The sequence below is a fragment of the Phasianus colchicus genome, chromosome 2 (genome assembly GCF_987193195.1).
Source record: "Phasianus colchicus chromosome 2, bPhaCol1.hap1.1, whole genome shotgun sequence".
Lineage (NCBI taxonomy): Eukaryota > Metazoa > Chordata > Aves > Galliformes > Phasianidae > Phasianus > Phasianus colchicus.
Window position 1 is genome coordinate 37,014,862 of NC_143437.1, and position 27,640 is coordinate 37,042,501.

The 27,640-nt window shown below is 35.2% G+C and overlaps 1 protein-coding gene across 1 annotated transcript in view; it reads right to left on the bottom strand.

The window, feature by feature from the left end:
• Window positions 1-27,640, bottom strand: part of RYR2 (ryanodine receptor 2) — a 355,102-nt gene that overhangs the window by 45,336 nt on the left and 282,126 nt on the right. The window contains exons 68-80 of the mRNA XM_090135386.1: window positions 26,879-27,199; window positions 25,322-25,562; window positions 24,842-24,929; window positions 23,267-23,359; window positions 22,778-22,948; window positions 21,742-21,801; window positions 18,695-18,829; window positions 15,756-15,868; window positions 10,125-10,221; window positions 6,992-7,095; window positions 6,338-6,389; window positions 6,143-6,196; window positions 4,480-4,503 (exon numbers count right to left, since the gene is read on the bottom strand). Coding sequence (XP_089991512.1) covers window positions 4,480-4,503; window positions 6,143-6,196; window positions 6,338-6,389; window positions 6,992-7,095; window positions 10,125-10,221; window positions 15,756-15,868; window positions 18,695-18,829; window positions 21,742-21,801; window positions 22,778-22,948; window positions 23,267-23,359; window positions 24,842-24,929; window positions 25,322-25,562; window positions 26,879-27,199 — 1,553 coding nt within the window. The remainder of the gene's footprint in view (window positions 1-4,479; window positions 4,504-6,142; window positions 6,197-6,337; window positions 6,390-6,991; window positions 7,096-10,124; window positions 10,222-15,755; window positions 15,869-18,694; window positions 18,830-21,741; window positions 21,802-22,777; window positions 22,949-23,266; window positions 23,360-24,841; window positions 24,930-25,321; window positions 25,563-26,878; window positions 27,200-27,640) is intronic.

Below are 27,640 nucleotides of genomic sequence, written 5' to 3' on the forward strand. Positions count from 1 at the left end.
ATGAATTATCTTAATGAGTAGACTCAAATAATCATTTATTACCATGTTCCTGAATTGAAACATGACTAAAACCACAGGTATTTGATATATCATTCACTTTGTAAAGAGATTCTCTTTAAGACTTTGTAGTATACTTCCCACAATTGGTTGTAGGTTATGTTACTTCATATATGCCAAAGCAGGATATAATAAAAACTGAGAAACATCTGACCTTATAATAATTGCACTGATCAGTGATATTACAAACTAGATTATGGAGAATCCAAACACTGCAAATAGGTAGAAGCAAAAGACAAGTGAAAGGTTGTGTCCAGTGGTGGACACAAGTTCTCTAGCTGGATGAAAAAAAAAACCATAAAATATTTTCTGCTAAAGTCTATGATTAAAGAAAAAAAGTGATTGATGAAAATGGGCACGGGTTGACTGGGGGAGCACAGGAAGAAAACAAGACAAAGAAGGTCCTGGAAATAAAAAATAGCACAATATCAACATCATGACGCAAGAAAAAATAGAGACACAATGTCACACATTATGTAACTAGTGACACTGTATAAATCTGTTTGTGTTTTGAAGTGTAAGGCAGAAAAGCCATTCACTCTGGCTATAACAACTTCCTAGCTTGTCCCCTTTCATGAAAAAACGTCTGCAGATTATTCCTTCAACAATCTGACTCCAGGGGTGAATGGCATAATTCCTCAGTCAGCATATAGAAAGCCTCCTTCAGAATGCGCTCTACGTAGTCTCTTGTCCTCCAGTTTAAGACTCTTCTCTTAACAACATTCTCAGTTTTATTTGAACTTTATATGCATACCATTCTGTACAGAAATATATAATCTGCTCAAAGAACAGAGAAATGACCAAATGCTACCACAAGATTAACAGACCCATGGTAACATCTTCATCAGTGGCAAGACTGTGAAAATACCTTCTAAATTTCCTAAATTATTCTCATAGCTCTGGACTACGAATCAAAAATTAAGTGAGATTACAGGTAAACACAGAATGAAAACTTTAATCTTGTACCTTTCTTACCTCTGCAGAAATTCTCTAGTAAGAACTCAAACTAAAGGTTCATTTGAGGTGACCCAAACACCAGTTGCAAAAAGAAAAATAGTTTAGTTAAACATCAACAAGTTTCAAAATAATGGCTCCTTTACCCACTAAGAAAATCAGCACAGGAAACAATTAACCACCAGTGGAACACGCTAGGTCTTCAAGAAATATGAGGGTAGTTTGTAGTTCCCTGTCTACAGTCAAAGAAAGATGCAATATACAAATCTAAATTGGAATGCATTAGCTAACAGTGTTTAAAAAAGATGATGTTCAGCAACACATCAAAAAAAAAGAAAAAAGTAATAACAACCAAAAAAAACCTCACCACTTTCATTATAAACACTTCACCTGAACATAGGAAGTTCCATACAAACATGCGGAAGAACTTCTTTATGGTAAAGGTGACAGAGCACTGGAACAGGTTGCCCAGAGGGGTTATGGAATCTCCCCTTCTAGGGAGATACCCAAGGCCCATCTGGACACTCACCTGTGCGACTTATTGTAGGGTACCTGCTTTAGCAGGGGTGTTGGACTCTGGTTTCTTGAGGTCCCTTGCAACCCCAGCAATTCTGTGATTTTGTGAAGGACAGATGACTTTATTGCTTATCTGTATTCTGGCATCCAGACTGCCCACATAATGATTCAGAAACAGATTATTTTTAGAAAAATGAGACTACACTGCATAAAGTATGAGCATGAAAATTGCAGATAAAATGCACTCCTCATTTTTGCCACATTCTAAGTTTGTCCAAAGGTTTCTGCTTGATCTGACTGGGAAAAGAGTTAGTACTTCAAACATCAGTCACATTCTTAAAGTCTAGAGGACCAGGAAAGCTTTATTCCCATCCTGATTGAATGTCAGTTTTTTTAAACTTGCATACAGGCATGGAATAAAATATAATCATAGAACCAGCAAGGTTGGAAAAAAACCTCCAAGATCATCCAGTCCAACTGCCCACCTACCACCAATATTTCCCACTAAACCTCAATTCCTCAATACAACATCTAAATGTTTCCTGAATGCCTTCAGGGACAGCGATTCCACCACCTCTCTGGGCAGTTCGTTCCAGTGCTGGTTGGTTCTTTTGGAGAAGATTTTTCTTAACATCCAAACTGAATCTTTGCTGGTGCAACTTGAGGCCATTCCTTCTAGTCCGATTGCTAATTACATGGCAGAAGAGGCTGATCTCTGCCTCAACAAAGCCTCCCTTCAGGCAGTTGTAGAGAGCAATAAGGTCTCCCCAAGCCTCCTCTTCTTCAGACTGAACAACCACAGTTCCCTCAGCCACTCCTCACAAGGCTTGCCCTCCAGACCCCTCACCAGCTTCACTGCCCTTCTCTGAACACACTGCCCCAGTGTCTTTCTTGTAGTGAGGGGCCCAAAACTGAACAGACTTGAGTTGCAGCCTCACCAGGGCTGAGTATAGGGGGATAATCACTTCCCTGCTCCTTCCTGGCAACACTATTTCTGATACAATCCAGGATGCCATTGGCCTTCTTGCCCATCGGAGCACAGTGCTGGCTCATGTTCAGACAAGCCTCAACCAACATCCTCAGGTCCATTTCCTCTACACAGTCTTCCAGTCACTCTGCTCCAAGCCTGTAAAACTAAGTGGGGTTGTTGTGGCCAAAGTGCAGGACAAGGTACTTGCTCTTGTTGAATTTCTTCCCAATGGCCTCAATTGAGCAATCTAGCCTATCCAGATCCCTCTCTGTAAGGCCCTACTACCCCCAGGCAGATCAATACATCCTGCCAAGTTGGTGTGATCTGCAAACTTACTGAGAGTGAAATTAATACCTCATCCAAGTAATCAGTAAAGATCTTGAACAGGACAGGACCCAGTACGGACATAACACTGTACTTCAAGATAGGCAAGCAGACAGACAGAAATACACAATGGCACACATACACTTGGCATATATAGTCTTACAAATTTACAACAGTTTCCTGTCATGCATGAAGGAAGCAACAATTTGTATCTTTTTCCTTTTGAAAATACTTCTCCATCAGAAAAACAGATTCATTTTTAAGGAACATATAACATTTAGTGTATGGAAACCATGTAGGCAAAGTGCCAGACAAGTGGTGTTTGAATAGTTCAGCAGAAGAAATAAAGATGTACTACATAGACTGACTACATACCTTCTTCTGGGCTTTTTTAGTATGTATGATGTGTTCATAGCAGTTATAATACTTTTTAAACAATTCTTTGCAAGTCTGTATGAGTACATTCATCTTCTAGATTAATGCTTTTAATGTATGAAGGTGTAAGAGAACAGAGCAAACTTTCAAAGGAGTAAGAATGAAATAGATCTTGAAGTACAACTTTGCTTTCTGAAGTTCTATGGGAAATTCTTTCCTTTGCCAGCTGATTGTTAGTAAGTGCAAACCGAAAACCACAAAGATCTTGATTTTTTTCAGTGGAGAAGTCTAGATCCCCATATTGCCATATTACACTGAATTCTGAAACCACTGCTGGGAACCTCACCATTAGGCAAATCTGTGCATTCCTCTCTGAAGTCATCTCTATTTAGTCTAGCCCCCATTAGCCACAAACCAAATAAGCACATTTAAAAGCCTCAGAACCAAAAATTAGCTACCACACACACTAAAGCTCTGCTCAAAACATCAGCTTTGCAGTATTATCAGCAAGCAGTTTGATTCAACAATGAAAACTGAGACTTCTACTCGCATGAAGTATACTGGTAAGATTGTGCTTGAACTATGGGCCAATCTTTTAGAAATGGCAGGTGACACTTTTGTTGAGAGTCATATAAGAATAGGTAAGAAACTGAGTCACTATACTAATTACAACTGCAAAATTTTACAGCAATTGCCTCTAAGATTTTAGAGAAAGCGTGGAACAACAAGGAATCACTGCAGTTATGGAGTAGTTAGGGAGTTTTTATCAAGTATAATGACACTGAAGGCTAAGATCTCCATCTACTCCAAATGATCTAAACCATAGATAAGCTACAATATAACTGATCACTGTGACAAATATTGGATGAACAATTCCGCTATTTTATCATAAATGCACATCTGCTAAGATACAGAAGACAAGGGCCTTCAGAGGAGTTTCCCTCCAGAGCGATGTATATCAGATAAATCATTCAAATTAAATTATAACCAGAAAAAAAGATAACTAAAGCACAAAAAGCAAGGTAAATAAAACAGTATGAACAACCCAAATGAGACTGTTTTCCCCAAAATGGCAATGTGTTTTTGTATGAACTTCTCCTAAATAATTCTTGCTGTCTTTAATAAGATTCTGCGCACAAGAAGGGTTGGGTGGATAGATGTCATGCTGGAACAAAAATGTTAGAAATGTTTTCAAGACCTTTTAGATGAAATTATTCAAGATGTTGGGCCTAAAAGTCACAAAACTAGACCCAGACAAATACACACACATTTTTTTGTTTTACCTTGCTGCGCTGGGATCCTGTGACCTTAAGGAAGGGCAACAACAAGAAGCGAAATAGCAATAAGAAAAAGAAGTCCAAATTTTTTTTTCTGCAGGTGACTGACCAAATACATATACAAAATTGTTTTTTGAAGGGCTAATGTATTATCTGAGTAGAAGTTTCATAGATACAGAAAAAAAATAATGTAAACAAATAAGAATAATCTTTCAAAAGGTAAATTTGAATACTAAACAAAAAACTCAGTATAATTCAGATAAGGAGCACTAATTAAACCCTTACTTGTAATGTTGTACATTCAACTCAATGACTTTCCATATATACACTTTTGCATTTATAAACATAAGTCTTTTAAATATCTAATAAACATGCATTAGCATACTGACAAAAACTTACGGAAATTTGTTTAGTCAATGATAATGTCACACATTGCATTTCCAAAAATAAAACTAAAAAAAAGGAGCATGGAAATTTGGAATCACACTTAGTTATTTATCACAAAACAGAAAATGATATGTTAGTTTAGTCTGTAATTCAGTTGTTCTACAATTCTGGAGGGACAAAAAGGTACTGGTATTTTTTCTAACTTCTGTATATTGCAAAACAGGGAACATACACTACAGCAGTTCCTTGTTATCTCATACAGCATGTAAGAAATATACATAGCATCTCATATGTACAAAACAATGAGAGTTAATTGTAAGCATGCCCCAAAGCCCTCCTCAAAAATCTAAACAGCATACGTAGTTTCATATCAGATAAATCATTATATCTATAAATATTAAAAAATAATAAAATCATGCATTTCTTGTTTCTGTGCTTTAGTATATGTACTAAATACAAGTATTAATTGATTAGCAAATACAAGACAGCTTTTAATGTCAGAATCATATATCCTCAAAGTTTTCACAAGTTAACTCTTCGCTGTCCCTCAGAATAACAAATTTCTCTTGATTTTCATTTTCTTCGTGGAAAAATAGAGATAGATCACAGAGCAAATGAGCTCACATCCTTTACTGTTGAAATAAACTAATGTATTTGTGTTTCCTCTTACAGAGGATAGAACAAAAAGCTCTATATTAATCCACAATAAATACAGCTTTCCTATTTTCAAGATAAGATGATGCTCGGCAGTGTTCTTAAAAAAATTAAAAAATAATCTTTTATTAAGAAATACTACTGTATATATAAAAATAAAAATACTACATAAATTACTGGTACTGAATATGAATGGCTTCTGTTTCTTCATTATTTCAGTATTTTTATGATGTAAAAACTGAAGAATCTGATATGTTGCAAGATACAGTCTGTTACTATCAGACTTCTAGAATAAAATACCGTAATATTTCTCTTTAGCAACTAAACAGTTAAAGTAAATCAACTAAACATGCAAGATGTGTTAAACTACTACATTTACATAAACCTTCTTTTTGTGACAAAACATCTGCTTCTGTTTTACTGCTGTGAATATGATGACTCATATTTGCCAATTAAGTTTCTGACATGCAGTTCACTGCCATAATAAGCTGCAGTAAGCCATGAACCAAGAAACAAATGTCAATTGGAAGCTATGAAAAATGTCTATCGTGAGAAGAAAAAAAATACAGAAAGAAAAACAAATATCAACAAGAAAAATATCACCAAAGAAACAGAAGTATAATCTTACTTCAAAGCTCTTCACTTCTTCTTCACCATCATCATCTTCTTCATCATGGCAACTCTGATAATACACAAAAAGAAAACATTTACTAATAAGTTCAAGAAAGGCTAAGGATTAGTTGACCAAATACAGAATTTCTCTTGATCCTCATCATTAATGTTATTAAAACAAAAAGGATGTAAGAGGTAATGAAAAAGTCACCTTTGCCATAATGTCAGCGTAAGCCATATAGAGAAAATCTTCCTCCAATTTGCTGGGGAAAGAGAAAAGAAAGAAGATTAGAGCAATAATAGTAGAAATGGCACTCCAAAATATTTTTAAGCACCTTAAAAATCACTTTCCATCCACTTTTCCAGTATTTCCATGCTCATAATTACAAAAATGTTTATTAAAAATGAGGACTTGATTAACTAATACAAAATGAAAAGTAAGGCTACCTGCAAACACAGTGCACAGATATCAAAAAAAACAGATTCCAATGAAGAGAGCATGGTTAATTTTTCAATTATTTCTTGAAGTATAATTAATAATCAGAGTATCATTTTCAAAAAGGAACTCAGAAGAGATGATAATTCCTGAACCCTGCCGGAAGTACAGCATCCATGTCTATGACAAAGTTTATGAGACATCTGCGCGTCTCTGTGAAACTCATTAAATCTTATTATCTTATTTTATCATGTTAAAATGTCTTTACATATTACCACAGACTAGAGAGGTTTCAGTGTAATCTAAACTCACCGTGTGTACATATCTACATGTTCTGGTCTAAACCATGCAATTTGACTTAAAGACAGATAACTTCAAAAGTAATCTAAAAATACATACACCCAGCATACCATTTCACACTATCCCTACCATTTTTCAGTTAAGGCTGTTCGACTGAATAGCAGAATAAGTTGATGCAATGGATCCACTCTTTTAAGGCTTTCATCTTCTTCTGGTGGTTCCTCTCCAGGTTTCTTCAGGGAAAAAAATAATATAAAGGTTAAGAAAAAAAAGTATATTAAATTATCTATTGTAAAAATTATTTTTCTCTTTCTTAAGCATTAAACACTTGCATACATTATCTTGACGTGGTCAGTCAGGAGACAAGCAACTACACCAAGAAGACTACATTATGTGCAAAGCTTGAGAACTCCTCTCTTCATAGAAATCAACTCTCATTTTCAAATTCCGAAACAGTAGTCTGTTTCTCTCTATGTTAACAAGCTTCATCAGTGACAAGGTGACAAGTTAAACTCCTGGGAATTGCTATGGCAGGTATAATGTTCCCTGAGGAACACTATTCAAACTTGAAGCTCACCAATAGCGTTAGCCAGAAGGAGCCACATCTACCAACAATAATGAAGAATCTTACACGGTGACAAGTCAACAATGTATAATATATGTTTTATATTAATCAATTATTTGTATATCCCCACCCCATGTTTATTTTGCTTTCTGGTTTAGATAGCTCAAGTTAGCTTCCTGTAGAAAGAAAATTTCTCCTACATATCATGATGGCAATGACTGAAGCAATGTTTTGAAAAGGATCTATGTAAATTCTGACCTCTGACTTCCTGTCTTTTCCCAAAAGATATTTCAGACTATGTTTTTCATTGCTTCAGTTCTTTAATTTTTCTTTTACAAAGCATTTTGCAGGTCACATAAAATTGGTTACATAAATTATGCCTACTCTTCCTCTGTTTTTCACCTAGCAGTATACAATACAATACAGATAAAAAGAATTGCATGCATTGTCATGACTGTAGGATTAAAAAAGAAATATTATAACGTTAAAATTATAACAGATGTTATCTATTATCAACAAGAACTGGCCACATAAGAGGTGTAAGGAAAAAGGATTGGTTATTGCCAAGAAGCTGCCTCAAAAATGTTCCTCTGTGAACGCTTTTAGATGTCTCTGTGTATTACACTTCATATATGTCTGTGAAGTTATCGTTTTCCTCTCAGTTCTACGAAACATAAATTGTAGGTGAGAATTCACTTCTCCTTGACATATAATCACAATGACTGTTTCACTAACTAGCCTACTTCTATTATAGGTAAAGACAGTTATGCTGGGCATGGAAAGTTCACTTGACATGATCATATTTTCAGTATCAGTAACAAAATCTGAACACAGCAAAATATAATTGGAATTACATCTTACCATTATGGGGGATGCCCTTCTGCTCTTTATTTCAATTTCATTTAGGATGCTAATCTTTCTCTTTAATTAAATGGCAGCATTCCATAACATTATCATTCAAAAAAACTTCTCTAATATTACAAAAATTGATGAAGAAAATGGCAAAAGTTCTGTTAATATTTAATGAAAGTTATTAGTTTCCAGATTTAATTCAAATTAAATGGAGGATAAAATTCTCCACTGACTAAGCTAAAGCATTTCCTAGCATTTCTGAGAAAATACGCTTTCTCAAATTTTAGTGTTTTGAGACATTTGCCCTATAGTTATTTAAATTTAAAAAGTTTAAAGTGCACTTAAAATAAGAAAGAAAAAAGTCATGGAAGTTTTAGTTGCCATTTCTAAATGTTAAGATCTAAAAGAGTAACTTTTAAAGAAATCTCATTATTAATCTTCTATTAAACACATTGTTCCCATAAGTCATTATGGTTCAGTGATGCCTACCAATGAACTAATAACAAATTTATCACGTAAGTTCAAAATTTCCTAAAACCAATGTAAACAAAAGAATTTTAAATTTTTTCTATGATTTTAATTTCCAACTCTAAAAACCTAGCTTCACTAGAGGCTTGATCTGTTGAATCAGAATTAAGGACAACCAGAATTAAATTCCTTAAATAGAGTACTCACGTATAGTTTTTTCATATACAGGAAAGGTATTACCAAATTTGTATAAAAAGACTTTTAGACAGAAGATTCAGGAAGTAGATCTGTGTTAGCCTAATCATGTACTGAAACATTCATCTCTTACATACAGAAAATGCCCTTTCCACAGGCCTGGATGGTCTGAATCTGGCAAAGTCAGGAAGGAGAGCATTTTCAAAGAGAGTTTTCATTGCATTTCTTCTTTTAAACTATTTCCTCTTAACAGAAAAGAGAGCCCAAAATTCTCAGTACTGTGAAACAACATACTAAGGCATAGTACATTATAGTTGCTGACTAGAGAGAGCTAAAAAATGAGAATTCCTGGCTACACTCTCTGAGCCCTGGCTTGTTTCCATTTTCTACTCGATATCTGAACAGTTCAGAAACACCAGGCCTTTTAACTTTAAACACAATCCAAGGCTCTTTCCTTCCTCCCCTTCCTGATGAGCCTTGGCCCTCTTTATTGTAAGAAGACTGACTTGGCCCTGACAGAGATGGAAAAAAACTTCCCAGCACAGTCATTCCCTATCTCAGTTCTTACCAACCCTCACATAAAACTAGATTTCTGAGAGATGATTATAAAAAGATGAGGACAAAGCCTCTACTGAAAATCATCCCAGGGATTATCAGGAATTGAGTCTAACACTTGACTGATGGTAAAAATCCTTATTTCCATGACCAGCAATTCAATAGGACTCTTATGCACTGATAAGTCCAGCAAACAACCTTCTCACATCTGTATCTGAGGAACTGCCTCATCTAAGACTAGAACTCCTCTAGTTTCCTACTCTAGTCTTTTGACTTAAATGGCTTTAACAGGGTCTTCAAAAACATAAAAATTAACTGTGAAGAAAGAAGGCAACGAACTGTTCCCCTTCTGCACAGGGCAGGTGAAGAAAGGCAATGTCAGCAGCTGGCATAGACAAAAAGTTTTATAATGGCATTACTGAAGCCCCGAGGTAGAGTGCCTAAGGAAATTCTGTAATCTCCAGTGTTTTTGTGATTTTTAATATGTATCAGAATGTCTTGGTTACATCTCACACTTTTGAGTAGAGATAGCTCAGATAACCTCTTACACATCTCAGAAACTTATGATTGTACAAGATGAATATTAATCCATAATACATTCCCAAAACCCTTTGCACCCAGACATACTGCTAAATCTTCTATCAGTTTGTCTTCAAAATAGTGTTCCTCTGTTTCAATCCAAGATTTATCATATCCTTGAAGAAAGAGATTGACAGCTCGGTGCCTATAAAGGATAGTTAAAACAAAAGTTTTAAGTTCATAAAAAGAAGATCTGGTCAATATAAATTTCATTTTGAAGAACTGTCCATACATTGCGGCTACCATTTAAAAAGGAAGCAGAATTTCTATTGGAAACCATGCCATAAGCATTGATTTTAAAATTGCTCTTCACATTCAAATTTTCTATTCAAAAGAGTTACACATTAATATTTGTAAACTTTATATTAAAATATAATAACAATGTTTTCTGTAAAAGATAACAAATAGAACTTTAAAGAAATAAATCACTTTGTCACATTAGTGAATTTTATTATAAAATGAAATATTATTTTAATTTCAATACTAAGATAACGGCAATGGATAACATTGGATTATGCTCACAAACTTTTTTAATTGTTTAAGTCTAATCATTAACATCTAAACAATTAAAATCTTAAATTGTTTGATTTTGAATGAGCTGTGTGGTTTCTTTTCCCCTAAGTATACAATACAAAGCAGACCATGTGAAAAACATGCATCCATGAAGAATTTTATTACTTAATTATCTAAAGTAACTCTCAGTTTTATATACTGAAAATGGAGAAGTACAATTGAAGTATATAGGAATGTTAGTCACATACAGGTGATCTATTCATTGGAAGTAAGAGGCTACAAATGGAATTAGCTTTGTTCTATTTTCAGCTGCCAAGAAAACTTCATTTCAGGTTAGTATGATATTGCATACCCTTGTGTTTCCCAGGACAGACTCATACACCATATTAAATGTGATAACAACAATATGCATTCTTAGTAAGAACTACTTTATGTTGAAAATATCAGATATAATTGTTCTGGAAACTATTTAGCAACTGCATGAAACACAGATTGCTTTGCTTTTTCTGCACATTCATTCCTTTGAATATCTTAGGACTTTAAGACTCATTTGACTATAGATTCTAAACTCTCTTGAACAAAAGAAAAATACAGGAACCTCTGGAATAGGTGTGAAACAACTACAGTATGTGCATAATTTCCTAACAGAAAAACAGAAATGCTCTTCCTCAAAGTTCAAGATAGACTACTTTTCAGATAAATAGTACCAGTTTATTCAGTTTATTTCCTGTGTATAGAACATATTGCATCAAATAATAGAGGTAATTCAATAGTTATCACAGAATTTCAGGGGATGGATGGGTGAAAATCAGGGACCAGACTAATAAAGGACATCTGATGGCTGTGGTCTATTACAGGTCGCCTGATCAGGGAGAGGTTGTACATGAGGCCTTCTTGATTCAATTACGAGAACTGTGCTCACGGGCTCTTATCTTGATGGAGGATTTCAAACACCCAGATGACTCCTGGAAATGCAATATAGCAGGCTGCAAGCAATTCCAGAGGCTCATAGAGTGTGTTGGGAGCAACTTACTCATCCAACTATTAGACAAATCAACCAGAAGATGAGTGTTACTGGACCCACTGATAACTAATGTAAAGGAGCTCAAGAAAGATGTTAAGATTGGAGACACTTTAGGCTGTAGTGAGAATGGCCTGGTTGAGTTTGCGATATTGAGGAAGATAGGCCTGCCAAAAAACAAAGTCAGGACCCTGAACTTCAGGAGAGCAAAATTCCAGCTGTTTAAGGAATTGCCAGATGAGACCCCCTGGAAAGCTGTCCCTAGAGAAAAAGGAGCAGAGCAGAGCTGGAAACTCTAAGGACACTCTTCTGAGGACACAAGAGCTCTCTGTCCGCCAGTATAGGAAAACAAGCAGAGAAGGCAAAAAAATCAGCATTGCTTAGGAAGGACTTGCTGGTCAAACAGAAATAAAGAATGACATATTCAAGCAGTGGAAGTAGGGATAGGTGTCTGGGAAGAATAGGTGTTGCTGTCCAGACATGCAAAGCTAGGATCCAGAGAGCCAAGACAAAATGGAACTGAATTTGGCAAGGGATGTGAAAAATAACAAAAAGGGATTCTCTACAGGTACATTTATCAGAAGAGACTGGCCAAAGAGTGTAATTTGTCTCATAAATGAGAAGGGAAAACTGACTATAACAGACATGGAGATGGCTGAGGTACTGAAGTTCTTTGCCTCAGTCATCTTCGGTGGCAGTCAGGATTCTCATTTCTCACACATTCTCTGAATTCACATCTGTGAACCCCTAGGTGGGACTGTGGGAGAAAAATCTCTCCTACTGTAAGAGAAGAGTAAGTCCAATACACTACCTCCCAAAACTGAATAAGCATAATTCTACAAGGTCCAGTGACATGCACCCTGAAATCCTGAAAGAAATGGCAGATGTGATTGCCAAGACATTCTCCATCACATTTGAAAAGTTGTGGCTGTCAGGCAAAGTCCCTGTTGACTGGAAAGACAACCCATTTTTAAGAAAGGGAGAAAGAAAGACCCAGGGAACTACAGACCAGTGAACCTCTCCTTTGTGCCTGGAACAGATCCTCCTGAAAGATATTATAGAATCACAGAAATATAGGGGTTTAACAGGAACTCTGGAGATCACCAAGTCCAAATCCTCTGCTAAAAGCAGGTTCCCTACAGTAGATTTAGAAGGAAAAGTGTTCAGGCAAGTCTTGAATATCTAAAGAGGAGGAGCCTCCACAGTCTCCCTGAGCAGCCTGTTCCAGTGCTCCATCACCCTCACAATAAAGAAGTTCTTCCTCATGTTTGTATGGAACTTTCTGCAAAACTCCAGTTTGTGTTCACTGTCCCCTTTACTGTAGTTGAACACCACTGAAAACAGCCTGGCCCCATCCATTTGACTCCCACACTTTAGTTATTTATAAACATTGATGAGATCACCTCTCAGCCTTCTCTTTTCTAGGCTGAACAGACTCAGGTTTCTGAGTGTTTCCTCATAAAAAAGATGATCCAGAGCCCTCATCATCTTCTCAGGCCTCCACTGGACTCTTTCTAGATATCCCAACCTATTTTGATTTAGGGAAACCAGAACAGGATAGTACTCCAGATTGGCTTCAACAGGGAAGAGTAGAGGGGGAAGATTAACTCCCTCAACATATCGACTGTGTTCTTCTTAATGTACCCCAAGACACCATTGGCCTTCTTGGCCACAAGGGCACACTGCTGACTCATGGCCTGTTGTCCACCAGGACTCCCAGCTCCTTCTCTGTAAAGCTCCTTTCTAGCAGGTCAGGCACATGGTTATTTGTCCCCAGGTGAAGACCCTACACTTTCTCTTGTTGAATCTTAGCAGGTTCCTCCCCACCCAACTCCCCAACTTGCCTACATCTTGTTGAAAAGCAGCACTGCCTTCTGGCATGTCAGCCACTCCTTACAGCTCTGTATCAACAGGAAACATGCTGAGGGTGAACTCTGTGCCTTCACCCAGATCATTAATGAAGATGTTCAACTAGACCAGACCCAGAAGCAACTCTTAAGGAACACCACTAGTCACCAGACTCCAACCAGACTACCCTGCCTATCAAAACCCTCTGAGCTCTGCTGTTCAGCCAGTTCTCAATCCACCTAACTATCCACTCATCTAACCCACACTTCCTAAGCTTCATTACTAAGATGTTGTGGGAGACAGTGTCAACTGCCTTGCCAAAGTCAAGGTATGCAACATTCACTGCTCACCCTGCATCTACCCAGACAGTGATGACACTAGAGAAAGCTACCAGGTTGGTTAAGCATGGTGAATCCCTTGGTGAATCCATACTGATGACTACTCGTAACCTTATTCTCTTCCAATTTCTTGGAGATGACACCCAGAACAAGTAGTTGTATCACCTTTCCAGGGATGGAGGTGAAGCTGACTGGCCTGTAGTTTCCTAGTTCCTTCTTGCCCTTTTTGAAAACTGGTGTGACACTGGCTATCCTTTAGCCTTCAGGCACATCTTCCATTTTCCAAGACCTTTCAAAGATGACTGAGAGCAGTTTGGCAGTCACTTCTGTCAGCTCCCTCAGCATACATGGGTGTATCTCGCTGGGGCCCATGGATTTTTGCATGTTCGCTTCGGCTATACACTTCGTGATCAGTTCCTTCTCAACCAAGCGGAAGTCTTCAATACCCAGACTCTCTCTTATGTCCACTTTGTGATCAGTTCCTTCTCAGCCAAGCATTAGTCTTCAATACTCCAGACTCTCTCTTATGTCCACAATCTGAGATTCCCAAGAAACAGTCTTAGCAGTAAAAACTGAAGCAAAACATATTCAGTAACTCTACCTTCTCAGTGCTCATTACCAGGGCACCCACCTCATTCAGGAGCAGAATCACATTCTCTCTAATGTTCCTTTTGCTACTGACATACTTGAAGAAGCCTCATTTCCTTGACCGCCCTTGCCAGATTTAATTCCAAGTGGGCCTTAGCCTTCCTTGTGGCATCCCACCACGTTTCTATATTCCTCCCAAGAGGCCAGATCCCTTTTCCACTGTCTGTAGAATTGCTTTTTTCATTTGAGCTCTTCCATGAACTCCTTGCTCCTCCATGTGAGCCTCCTGGCACCTTTTCCTGATTTCTTATTCTTAGAGATGCACCAATCTTGATCTTGGAAGGAGGTGTACATGAACATCAACCAACTCTCTTGGGTCCCCTTACCTTACAAGGCTCTTACTCATGGGATACTTTCAAGTAGGTCCTTGAAGAAGTCAAATTTATCTCTTCTGAAGTCCAGGGTTCCAGTCCTACTTACTGCTTTGCTTTTTCAACACAAGATTCTGAATTCCACTATATCATGATTGCTACATCCCAAACTGCCCCCAACCTTTACATCCCCACCCAGACCTTCCTTGTTAGTAAGAACAAGGTCCAGCAGCACACCTCTCCTTGTTGGCTTCTCCACCACCTGCATCAGAAAGTTATCTTCAGTGCATTGCAGGAACTTGCTGGACTGTGTGTGCTTGGCAGTGTTGTTTATCGAACAAATATCAGGATGATTGAAGTCCCCCATAAGAACCAGTGCCCAGGATCATGAGACTGCTTTCAGCTGTCTGTAGAAGGGCTCATCAACTTCCTCCTCTTGATCAGGCAGCCTGTAGTAAACACCCACAATGGTGTCACCTGTATTAGCTTTTCCCATTATTCTCACCCATAAGCTCTCAACTTGTTCATCATTCATCCCTAGGCAGAGCTTGATTCATTACAATTGCTATCTCACAGAGTGCCTCAACCATCTTGCATTTCAAGCCTATCTTTCCTAAAAAGTACATAACCAGAGTTATACTACATTTTAGGAGGAAATTCACCTCCTGAGATTATAATACAGTGACCCCAATATGACCATTTTTTTATTTATCTCCTGTGAAACGCATCCACTTTTCAAAAAAGAGAGCATAACAGGACAAAAAGGTCCTATCAAGTTCGAGAGTAGAGAACCACAGATTTAAAATGATATTTTGTCATTTTTTTCAGAATGTATAATAAAGAAAGGAATGAGATCTATTAAAAGAAAGCACCATAAACTGTGCATTATCACGTAGCTTCTCAGATATTGCTTGCATATTTTTCTTCCTTTAGATCTCACCAAATAGCATTTTAAGTACATAAACACATTTGGCAATGATAGAACAGATATAGTTCTTACCTTGGCAGGTTATATAATGGTGCCATTCTAAAGCAAGCAACTACTGCTCTTTTCCTCTGTTTAGACAGCAGCTTATGCCAAACTGCTTTTTTGGACCGCTGAGGATGTTCAACCTGTTATATAAAATATATATGGAAAAATAAACAATGTCACAGTATCTCTACTCCCTGAGCATAGTAATAACAACAAAAATGTTAGATAACAAATCAATTGGAAAGATAACAAAAATTATAGATGGGAAAATGTGTTCTAGACAGAGTTCAAGTGATGAGAATTTAAAAAGAAGAAAAAACAACAACTCAAACACATCAAATCAAACTCTCTTTCCTTTTATGGCATGGATATTCCCCTTTTTTATTCAACCCTAATACTTAGATCTTTCAGATAGAGTAGTATCATCAAGCCCACCTGTTAGGAAATCTTACATTTTAGTACATAGAAATTTCACTCTATTTCTTTTGTACACAACTCCTTACATACTTAGAGTGCACACCTCCACAGTGGCCCAGAGGGAATTTTTCTGAACACCATCAAGCTTTTATTTGTAATGTTTATCATAACCAGCTACAGTGGAAAGTAATTATATTTTAAAATGAGACATAGGTACAGTGATTTACTTAGAACTAGATCACTTTCATGAATATAAATACCATAGAAAACTACACATTGCAGCTGCCACCACTGAAACCTGGTGGTATGACTTCCATGAGTGGAATGTGGCTATTGGTAGCTCCAAGTTGTTCAGAAGGGACAGATGTAGAAGGAGAGAAGAAAGAGAGAGAAAGGAATTGTGTGAAGAGCTGTCCCTAAAGAATGGCCATAAGCAAGTTAAATGCCTCTGGGTGAGAGTTAGAGACTGAGGCAACAAAGGGAGCCTTGAGGTTGGTGCATGCTACAGGCTGCTTGATCAGGCAGACCGTGTTGATAAAGCCTTCTTCCTTCATCTACAGGAGACATTGCAATCGCAGGCTCTTGTCCTGCTGGAGGACTTCAGCCACTTAGACATCTGCTGGAAAATTAGCATGGTGAGCTATAGGCAATCCATGCGGCTCCTGAAATGCACTGAGGATAACTTCCTGGACCAGGTAGTAGACAGCCCCAACAGGAGAGATACAATGACGGATCTGTTTCTCACCTGTTTCTCACTGTGGTCCAGAAGACCAACAGCATGCTTAAGTGCATAGCCTGACCGGATAACTGGGAACAATGATTGTAGGCCGTGCAATCCTTTTCAATGGTCTACTCATAGTTTTTGTGATTTACTTCACTTCTGCTTAATAAACATTGATTTGATTTAACCTTCACAAATCCAATAAGGTTCAGAGTGAGGAACTGAGGGGCTTTTACTTCATTTTTTAGACAGTTCTGCTAGTGGAATATTAGCTTTTCTGGCTCCCAGCAACATCTGAACATTGGAACAGTCAATGGAAATTAGCATTAGCTGAAAGACTTGGTGATTCTCACTTATAATAAAATGAAATATTTTGTCTTAGAATATGTAGTGATAACAACGTTTATAAACACTCAATATTCAAACATGAAAACATAGTTATCAAAGACAATTTCACTAGTTTAGTGAAATACAAAAAATAATTCACAGTTAGACAATAAACATTTAATTAAATAGACTGAAAATGCCACAAAGTAAAACTGGGGAATTGTAAGATTAAATGATGACATTCTAAAATAACTTCCTTTCAAAAGATAAAAAGCAAGTTATAAGTTTGTTATGAGAAAACATAGAAAAGTAATCACAGCAAACACACAAAGTCAGTACTAGCAATTTAGAAATCAGACAAATCCAAATGTGTAAGTTAGATAATTAGTAATGTCTTCACAAACAACTATAAAATTCTCTATACTTTCCCAGAAGAAATAGCCTCGGCCTACACAAGCAGATCTCTGAAAACAATAAAAACAAATAAATTAATAGTTCATGGAAAGAAAACACAAAGAAAATAGCTGAAGTACTGATCTTTGCAAGTACCATAAGGTCAGAGTGACTGTATGTGGAGAACAAAGGACTACCCCAGATTATCATAGAAACAGTCCCAGTGTTCATTATAATAAATAATATTATAAAGACATAGGATTATCAATTTTGGCAAGAGAAAAAAAGAAAATCTAACAAAACAAATCTTAAAAAAAAAGCACCACTACACCTGGGCAATTGTCTACAGAAGAGAAATAAAGCTATGGGACACACTCTCTAAACTAATAATTGAAAAAAATATAAAATAAACAAAAACAAATAAGCAAAGTGGTAAAAAAAAACAAAAAAGCCAACAAAATATTGAAACCACAGAAAAGTGAAAAAAACATAGCAGTAAGTGAAACATGAAAACTAAATTTTTCAAGTAGTCTTTGATTTGTAGTATGCACTTAGATTTTTTTCTAATTGATATATAGTAAATAGCTCTATGCAGTTGATCTCTAAAGTTATCAATAGAAAAGTTATACATCAAATCATCTGACTTCATGCAAAGTTGGAGACTTCATCTCCAACTTTATATAGCTAAAATATGCAACTTCAACTAGAACAAACTTAACTAAACAACTTAACTAACATAGTTTAAGTTTCTTGTATTTCCATAATTGAAGAATCTTGGGAAAAAAAGACATTTTTTTCAGTAATCTTGTTTTTACTTGCATTTCTTTGTGCAGGGACAATTTAGTGATCACTTCCTGTTAACTGCAATACACCAGAAAGAATCTGAAGCATAGATGTTACTAGATCCTTTCCAAATAAATGATTGTTGGAGATGCTGAAAAACCATTACATGATTAATACGACCACAAGATATTGCATTAAAAACCACAAGGGAAGATATGTTAAGTAGCTATCAAATGAAAGAAAAAAGAATATAAAATATGTCAGGTGAAAGTACAACACTTTTGTTTAGAATAAGAAGCAATGAAATTGGGAAAATATCCCTAACCTGTTCCAGATGAAACAGTACATTAGCTATATCAAGAACTCTTTCCACGGTCTTCTCTGGATCTGATGAATCTTCAGTCCTGTTAGGTAAATCTTTGTAAAGTGCCATCTGCCATCTAATGGCGGGATCCTCAAGCTGCAGGAAAAAAAATTTCACATGTAACCAATGATTGAAGTAGAGCGGTAAACAGTTCAATTAACACAGAAATCGTTTCAAAGGACAAAAGAAACACTTTATATTGCTGAACCATACCCTTAAATGGCTAATCCACAAAGTGTCCACTGTGTTCACTGGAAGAACGCAAGAAACAAAACTACAGACTGATTTGTGCAATATTTTTTAACAGCTTTCAAGCAACTAAAATAATTATAATCATATAAAGAACAAACGATCATGGGCCAACTATTATCAGTGATGAATATACTATCTAAGGAAAAGTAATGAAAATGAGGTAGATAGACAATTTTATACACCAACTGTCCAGTTACTAAAATAAATAACAATGATATTGTTGCTTTGTTATTTGTAACTTAGTTTTGAGTATTAGTCATGGAAATAAGTATTATTTCTGTTTTTTTGCATTTAAACTATTTTCAGTTATTAGAAAATCCTATTTTTACTGATTACTAAAGAAATTAATGCTAATTTAAGAAAAATTAATTGAAGATGCATTTGCTGATTGACCTACAAATTATAAAAAGCTGTATGAAGTAAAACACTTTCTAATTTTTCTCTTTCTATTTTTCTCCATTTTAGTGATCTTTGACTCTCAATTTTATTATTACCCATCTCCTTTTTATTTTTTATATATATATATATATATATATATATATTTTGTCTCCTCAGTGCTCCTACTATACAACACCAATGAAACACACATTAAAAGAACTATTTTTTGTGCCAGTGGCACTGAAGACAAATGGAATGCATTAACCATTTTATTGAGAGCTGTGACCAGTGATCCAATTCCCGACTGTGCAATTTAGGTGTAAGTGACACACTTTGGGAGACTAAGCCCCAAAAATCCAAATAAGGCTTAAACTCAACCTTTACTTTACTAAAATATTTTTGTGGATCCAGATGTCAATTTGTGTCTAAAAAGAGACGATAATGCTCATTCATCTCCAGAAAACATCTTCTAATGCACAATTTACTGGAGTTCCATGAATGATTATAAACTTACACAGTCACTAAATAATCACTTATCACAACCTAGAAAGCTACAATTGGCAGTCTTTTCTTCCACCTTTTAGCTTTTCCTTTTCTTAACAACTGTCACATCCACATTTGTGTATTTGACTGTATCATCATGGAAGGATAGTCCACAAAAGACTTTTTAAGCACAGGGAGAGATGTCTTTTGATCTGAGGACTCCTCACATTCTACCAAGGTACGGATTTTTTGTATAGGTAATATTCTAAGGGTATGAGTACTTGACATTTCAAGGTGTGAATTAGAATGGCTGGAAGAAGATTTTGGTGACTCAAGCTTCATCCGTGCCAAAATGAATGCAGATTTCAGCATGAATTTCTTGAAATAAAAGGCTCAGTACTGACTAACAGCATGCAGGCATGCAAGGAAAGGAAAGACAGAAATAGAGTGAAGACAAATGCATGAAATAGACATTGCAACATTTATAGCTAAAGATTTAAGAGCAAGATTATTAAAAAATGTCGTTTTCAAAAAGAAATCAAGATAAATCACATATAATACAAATGACTGAACACAGTGTCTGTGAGAAACCAAAGTGATCAATATGAAAACATCGATTGGAAAGACTACTGCTATGCTAACAGAACTCCTTGAAAGAACATTAGACTTTCCATAGTGTTAGGTTCCTCTGTTCTGAGATCCATCTTACACAAACATCATTACAACAAAGTTACATATTAACTATTAACATCAAATAATAATTGAAGCTATTAATTCAGCTTATATTTCTTTTATATCCAACTGCATCATGTACAGAAGGACAGTGTATGCATATTGCGCATTAGCACTTTTTTAACAGGAAGCATGATATCTGACTGCATCTGATGTGTACTCAATTCTGTCACAGGATATAATGACCAAATACTAATGACATCAGAGAATTGCAGAGTAACTGACTATAAGTACTGAAATTAATGTTAGGCATTGTATCTTTAAATAATTAAATTAGACATTTTTACTTTGAACTCTAGAAAATACATCATCACTAAATGATTCAAGATAAGATATATTTCAAGCCACTGAGAAATAGCAACTTATAAATAGCTAATAAACCACATAAAGCTAACAAACGTAATAGTAAATGTTGAAACCCTAGGAATGCTGTGTTCTGCCCACAGTTAAATGTGCTGAACATTCCCATACAGGTCAAAACCAGGGTTTTCATAGCTAGTAAAGCAATACGATCTCAAATAAAGGGAAGTCAGAAAATAAAGCGAGATACAACAGCTATTTGGCTTTGTTAGCTAAATACAGTGTTGTCTCATTTAAATGTCATTCTTCACTCATTTACTATGAGGAAAATCAGAATCAATCCTTATAAATTTACAACAAGAAAATCAATCATTGTGTACTATAGATCAGTTAAGATTGGAATTCCATAAAAAATAATAATCTATACTGCTTCAAAAATACTTTCCTTTCCATGAGCTAAAAGATAGGGACAGAACATCGTGATTTTTTACTTCACAGAATATGCAAAAGTAGTAGCTTCCTTTTCCCATTCAATTCAAACTGATATAAGGTAACATCATTTGCAGATTCTATCTCAAATATTTAGAAGGTAGAGTTTAAACTGTGATAGACCTTGTTTACATGCCCAGTTTCATATTAATTGTGTTCATAGGAATTCAAAAGGCCATGGCTATATTACAAAATGCATACATAAGCACTTAAATAACTAAAATTTAAATATTGAAATTAAAAAGTTACCTGACCAAAGAGAAAAAGAGGTTACAAGTTATCCTAAATAACTGAGGCAGGTTCTCATCATATGGTACCAATGAATAAATTCAATGGAAGAAAGATTGTATCTTTAAAAACTACTTATAAATTACCTTGCCCTGGAGATGAAGATTACTGCGAATGATATCTCGTACCTCATCCTCAGTATCTTTCTGTGAAGAAATTATAAATGATGTGAATCAGGCATGGAAGGCAGTGCTGTATAAACATTAAGCTTCAATTCAGTCCAGATGATAATTAAAATTGACAATGAGGAAAAAAATGAGGAAAAGTGAGGAAAATTTCATTGGAAATATGTCTTTTTAGATGAGGTAGCCATATTCAAAACTCACAGGAACACATTCTGGATGCCACCACGCATATTTATTCATATTAACTCAGACTAAAATTGCATTTGAAATAAAAAATACTGTCTTATACATATGCATATATATATATAAATATAAACACACTACAACTTTGAACAAAGCTTGACCAAATGAAATTGACATTTAGTTCTCACATGAATTTCCAAATATAAACTTCAGAAAACAATTCAGTATAAAAAATTAAGAGTAAGAAATAACTGTTTTAATTTAAGAATATTATCTCTGCCAATTTACTGATCATTTAAAAATTAAACATGCACAAGTTCAAACATTTTTTTGCCTTCAATATGAGAACAATGCATAGATTACTGCTATCATCACCCATTGTGCCTTTATACAGCAAAATTAGTCTTTATTATGAATAAGAATTCTAACTATATATTAGTTAGCAACATTAAAATGAAAAAGATTACATATCAAGTAGAATTAATATGAATGTTCCATTTGTAATTCTAGCCTTAATTTTTCACTTTCTAGGCTGAAGACACTGGAAAATAGTGAGGGCAGACACTTCGTCTAGGAAGTTGAAAGTCAGAAGAGCAATGTCAAGCAACATTTACAAAATTTTAGAATATTTTCTATATAGCCTTGTTTATCATGAAACATGATCAAATATTTCCCAGTTAAAATGCTCTTGTTGTAGGAAAACAAAGATTGTATAGTATTTGTGCCATACTGTGAAAATGAGAGCGAGGCAAAAAACTGAAAAATGTCATTAGTAAAACAATAATTCTTTTAGAAATGCCACGTGAGCACCTACCATGCTGAATCGGTTTTTGGCCAGTGCAATTAGATCTTGGTCTCCAGGAGCACAAATATTTAGGCCAATAGGAAGTAATCTCTTCAGTGCTGCCACAATGAGAGAGGTCTGCATAGAGTACCGGTCACCTTTCCGCTTCATCTTCTTCCTCTCTTGGTCAGAAACTGCTGCCTACAGCATAAGACAAAGATGGAAAATAAAATACAACTTATCAAATATTAAATAAATCTATTATTAAACAGTTATTGAGCTAACTTGACAAATTAAATTCATTACTTCCTTTGCAGCTAAATAGCTATTTATGCAACATTTTACACCAGCATCTTCAAAGTCCAAACGTGTTTCTCAAATGACTACCTATTGCTTCTCAACCCAGTGTTGTAACTTCTCACAAGCGGTCAAAAAACAACATTTACAATAATAATAATAATGCTTCCCTGGAGTTCTCGTCTCCTTCTACTTTGCAAAGAGAACAAATATTTACACTACCTTGGACATCTTAGATTTGGTGTCACTGATAAGGAAGGACATATTGTTGATTTCATTTTGTACCACAAAGTTCTGCTCTTCCCTTTTGAAATTCTGAAACACACAGAAGAACTCAGCTAAAAGCACAGACGACATATGAGGAGAGTATCCAAATAAAAACATAAATGAATTGGAAATTAATAAAATTCACAAAAATAAGACAAGGACAGAAAAATATAATGGATGATCAAGAACAGCAATGAATTCTGTTATTTATGTTACATGGCTCAAAGTTTTGTGTTGCTATTGTCATTTTTCTACACCAGAGAAAAGGAAACATTTACCTGGGTATGAAACAGACACGATAAAAATCTCTAATTCACTATAAAAATTTGTTTAAGTTTTCCTTTACTGATAAAATCATCCATTCCAATTTTTAGCATTACAAGATCCAATACTATTTAGATACATAAGTTTTATTTAAACTCTGAACTTATGAACACACAAATAATTTGGTGATCTAGACCCTATTTATAGAGAAAAGTGAGTACAGCAATTTTGTAATAAATTAAGTAAAATTCAGACACAATAACAAAATAATAACAAAAATAATAAAGCATCTTCCTTCTGAAACTTGAAAAAACTTATGGCAGAAAAGAAATTCAGTGCAGACAAGAGTTCATAACAAGATCAAATTCCTGAAATTGTTTAGTCTCTTTCTATTTTGAGTTTTTTCTTCTTTTTGCTCCAGTAACTGCATGAATCATATTTCATTTTCATTTTTGCACCATCAGTGATAGTGCCTAATTAGGTCTTACATTCAGACTCCTTTGTTCTTGCATGACAGAAATCAGACTTGAGAAACAAGGATTCTATATTTGGTAGAAGTGCAGGTAAGAAGAGATACTTAACTTTATCAAACATTAAATGGTATCATATAAGTAAAATATTTGGAAATTGCTTTTAAGATGTACTTGCTACTTGCTCATAGAATACCAGCTTATTGGCTTGTGTTTATGTAATCCAGTTATAGAACTATGCTTAATAATTGAATTATGTACATTTAACATTTATTAAAGTCTGTGCTGCAACACAAATTAAGTCACTATAAGTAGAGCTGTGCACTTCCTTCAGAAAACCTTTCTACTAGCACTGCTGAGGATCTTTTCAAAGTAATTTTTATTCTAACTCTGTCTAGAGGCTCAAGTATGTAGACTATAGAATTTAACAAAATGTCATCTTTTTTAACAAGACAACTATCTCTAACGTGGCAGTCACTGACTCAGGTTATAAAACAGGTTTGAAGTTGATTAAAAATATGGCAAGGACATAGGCCTGAATTAGCTTAATAGTAATTATACAATAATACAATACACAAAAAACATCCAGTCATTGCTATTATGCTTCAGAAACACCCATCAATCCCCCCTAACTAGGCCGACATTTAAGAAGCATCAAAAAAACAAAGTTATTACTACCTCCACAGCTACATTTTTAACTCTGAAATTAACTTGTTTATTCAAATAAAATAAGTAATACAATTGACAGCCTAATAGAAAAACTACCTTAAAATATATTTACCAAAGAATTACTTACATGAGACTTTGACCAGTAAATAAAGACTTCAGCCACCATGCGGAACAATTCTTCAGCTTCAGGGTTGGGCTCTTTCAGCCATTTTGCCCTAAAATTTGGTAAAAGGGCAGAAATGCTGATGATCCTTATTGGCTTTATAATTGAACGTCATTTTCAACATTTTACATGGATGAAACCCAGCAAAACCAAGCATGCAAATCCTTTTCTAGTAGCAGTGACTTTTTGATGTCCTATTTCAGAACTCTTAAAATTCTTATAAACCTAGTTGTAACTTATCACATTTAAATTGGACCTACTATTTTTCCTCTTCTGATAAAGGCTCTAGTTTATTCTGAGCTGTAAAGCATCAGCTTGATCAACTTTAAGATTTGCAGGCTGAGTAAAAGCTACTTTAATTCAGTAGTGGGCATACCAAGTATAAGATATGGTATCAATAAACAAGATTTTATGAGATTTATTAACCTATTCCTCTCCACATACCTGTTATAGTCCACAAATCTAATCAACAAAGGGTAGAAGGCATAGAGGTCCCGTGCCAAAGTGGTGAACTCATCTAGGATGAGCAGTTCAGCCTCCGACATGTCACCTCTGCCTTCTGCTCTTAGATGCTCTTCATCCGATACAACCACTGCTGCTTTTTTCTTTAGCTTATCCATCAGTGGCAGGAAGTGTGTCTTTAAGAGCTGTGGCTTCGCTTTGCTTATGATGGGCTGGGAAAACACTATTTAAGGCAATCAATATTATAATGTACAGCTGGCCACAAAATATGAACAAAACTTTTACTTTTCCCTCCTTCTTGTGTCTTATTTCTAGAGTAGAGAGTAAAATCCTGCCCCCATTGAAATCAGCAGAAGTTTTGCCAAGAATTAAATGTGGTCAGGATTTCACACAGTGAATTGACTTTGTAACTATGGGGGCAAAAAAAAATTTAAAAGACCAATCCTACAAGATCATAAATCCTGAGGTGCCTATTTACAGATATTTTGGCAATGTATTGATAATTACCTGCATAATTTTGTTGAACACTGTGGAAATTGTTTAATGGTATGCACGGGCAGATACCTATACAGCTAAAGAGTGCTCACACAAATTTTACAAGACATTAGTTCCTCTTTTGCACCTTGTTTTTCAGCTTGACTAAAGTAGGGTTAGAAAGGATGCTCTAGGTATTTACAAAGCAACTCAAACAGCCTGCTTATATTTCTCATAGACAGTAGGACAACGGAAGGCTTGCATAGACAGAAATGATACTGATTCAACTACCCATCAACCCATCATTAGAGACTTCTTAGCAAATTTTTTTGCAAATCTACTCATAAAAATTAGAACTTAAATTCATCTGGGACCATTAGTGCAAAACCATTTGTAACATATCCAGTACCAACTTATCATTAGACTTCATTATGTTACTAGATCTCAATAAACTAGGAATCCAAACTGTAACCAGCTACTACAGTAAGTACTGAAAAATGATAAAAAAAAAGCCTATTTGAAAAACAGAAATTACAACACTGAAGTACTGTGACTTCTATTTAAAGATTACAACGCTGATAAATAAACTAAATTAAAATAAAGTTAAATGTCACAAAGAAGTAATGCCATGTTTAAAAAATGACATGCATTTCCACATTTCATTGTAACAGAAATGCCAGAAGAACAGGTTTTTAAGGATCAAGGTCTCATAAAGAACAAGAAACTTCCTAATGCCTGGAAGTGGTAACCTGGTATATAATGAAAATGTGCTACATTCAACATACTGCTGAATGTGTGTGTGTATATTCTTGAGAAAAAGATACAGTTTAACATATTTCTTAAATTATTTATTAAGAGATTAACACATACTGCTTATACTATTCTTCCCTTATGCTTAGTAGTTCTAATTTGTCAAGATTCTTATTTTAAAAAAAAATCAAATATATGAGTATTATTCTAAACCAACTCCAACAGGATAAATGCGGAGTAATTCAGAGCATATAAATAGATATATATTCCAATTATATATACATGTTTATTTATCTTTTTGTTTTTACATCTTACCTGCTAACCTCTTCATCCAGGCTCCTTCATCAATACCAAGGTTGTTATAGATGATTTTCAATATGTTACCCAACAGAGTGTTCATGTGCTCTGATGTCAAGGCTGTACAACACACTTCAGCTTTGTCAGGATTGTTTTCTGGCCCATGCTCCCACCAGTGTGACATGTAACTACAAAGCATAGGCAATATCACTTCCATTATATGTGGCATTTGTGTGTAGCGAATACCAGATTCTGCCAGTTCCACAATTTCTTCCATTAGCTTCACCAAGGAAGGAATATTTGGGCAAACTTCTTCTACACTAGTAGGTAAATTAAGAACTATTAAAAAGAAAAACAAGCCAAAATTAATACACTAAGTCACAGAAAGCAAATAATTCTCTCCAAGTGATACTCAATACCACTTTTTTTTTTTCTCCATTTGCATTTATTCCTTTCTGATACAAAGGAAAAATTAAAAAATAAAATAAAATGATAGGTGCTTTCACACTATTTAGCAATAAACTGGCTATATATAGGCTTCCATAACAAATCTTTTTATAGTAAAAATGGAAGTTTTAACAATGAAATGAAGATTAAATTTCAAAATTCCAATCAACATGAGCTTTGCAGTTGAAGAAGTATTAATATAATGAATATCTCTCCACAATACATAACATGAGAAATGGCTTTATTAATAGCAAAAAGAAAAGCATTCCCTGAAATACTGAATAGAAAAGATTTTGGGAAAATGACTTTTGAAGAATTTTTGATTATAATGGT